The sequence below is a fragment of the Phalaenopsis equestris genome, unplaced genomic scaffold (genome assembly GCF_001263595.1).
Source record: "Phalaenopsis equestris unplaced genomic scaffold, ASM126359v1 Scaffold190741, whole genome shotgun sequence".
NCBI lineage: Eukaryota > Viridiplantae > Streptophyta > Magnoliopsida > Asparagales > Orchidaceae > Phalaenopsis > Phalaenopsis equestris.
Genome location: NW_018210690.1, coordinates 1 through 852, shown reverse-complemented (window position 1 = coordinate 852; position 852 = coordinate 1). Strand labels below are relative to the sequence as shown.

The 852-nt window shown below is 46.1% G+C and overlaps 1 protein-coding gene across 1 annotated transcript; it reads right to left on the bottom strand.

The window, feature by feature from the left end:
* LOC110034583 (DEAD-box ATP-dependent RNA helicase 38-like) lies at window positions 1-839 on the bottom strand (the record flags this gene model as incomplete). The annotated part of the gene is given in 2 exon segments (XM_020738834.1): window positions 1-158; window positions 250-839. Coding segments are annotated over 2 exon segments (416 nt in total), but the record flags the coding sequence as incomplete, so codon positions are not given.
* Window positions 840-852: the final 13 nt, after the last annotated feature.

Genomic DNA, 852 nt, shown 5'->3' with positions numbered 1-852 from the left:
TTATACGGTGGGGTGAGGATCATTGGAAGGCTTATGGCCTGTATCTTGCTAGGGCTCTGAAATCTCATCTCGGTATATATTCCCTTAAGCAATTCCTTGGACAGATTCAGATCTTCAAAACTTAAAGCTGATGAATAGACTGCATCCCCAGATGTAACCTGGAAGTATGCTTAAACCCTAGTAAGTTCGAATCAAACCACTAAATTCAAGCAATAAAAGAAGCTATATTGAGATCAGGGTTCGTCTTACAGCATTGATCTCTGAATCCTCCGGGTTGTCCAGGAGCCCATCGCCGTCATTCTTCTCGTCAACCTTCTCTTTGCCCTTATCGTCAGATATCGAGAGGGACTCGATCTTGTTGAGCTCCGACTGCTCCGCATCCTTGCTGCCACTGGGCGGCAGGTCGGAAGGCGAAGTGACTTCCTCCTCCTCATCAGATTGCTCGTCGGCCCAAGACTTCTTCTCCGTCTTCGTAGTGGCGGCGGATAAGCTGCTGTCGTCCGCCATTAGAAAACGCGACGAAGTTGCGACAGAAAACGATTGATACGTAGATTATGAGCCGAGAAAAAAGGAGGATTCTTTCGAGTTCTGAGTGAATTCCGCTGAGTAGATGAAAATGAAAATAAATTTATGGGGCTGTCTGGTAAAGGATTTAGAGCGGTATTTAACCTAGATTTGTGATAAACCTTGCCAAGCGCGGATCTGATAATCCTGGATTTCACGGATTTCAGCCGTAAATCCCTGATTTACTCGAAAAGGAAGATGTGTAGGAGCGGAAGAACGAGAAAGATGGGAGTTTGCGTTGTCTCTACGCCGCCAAAACGTCGTTGCCTTCCGGGCGAAAAAATATTA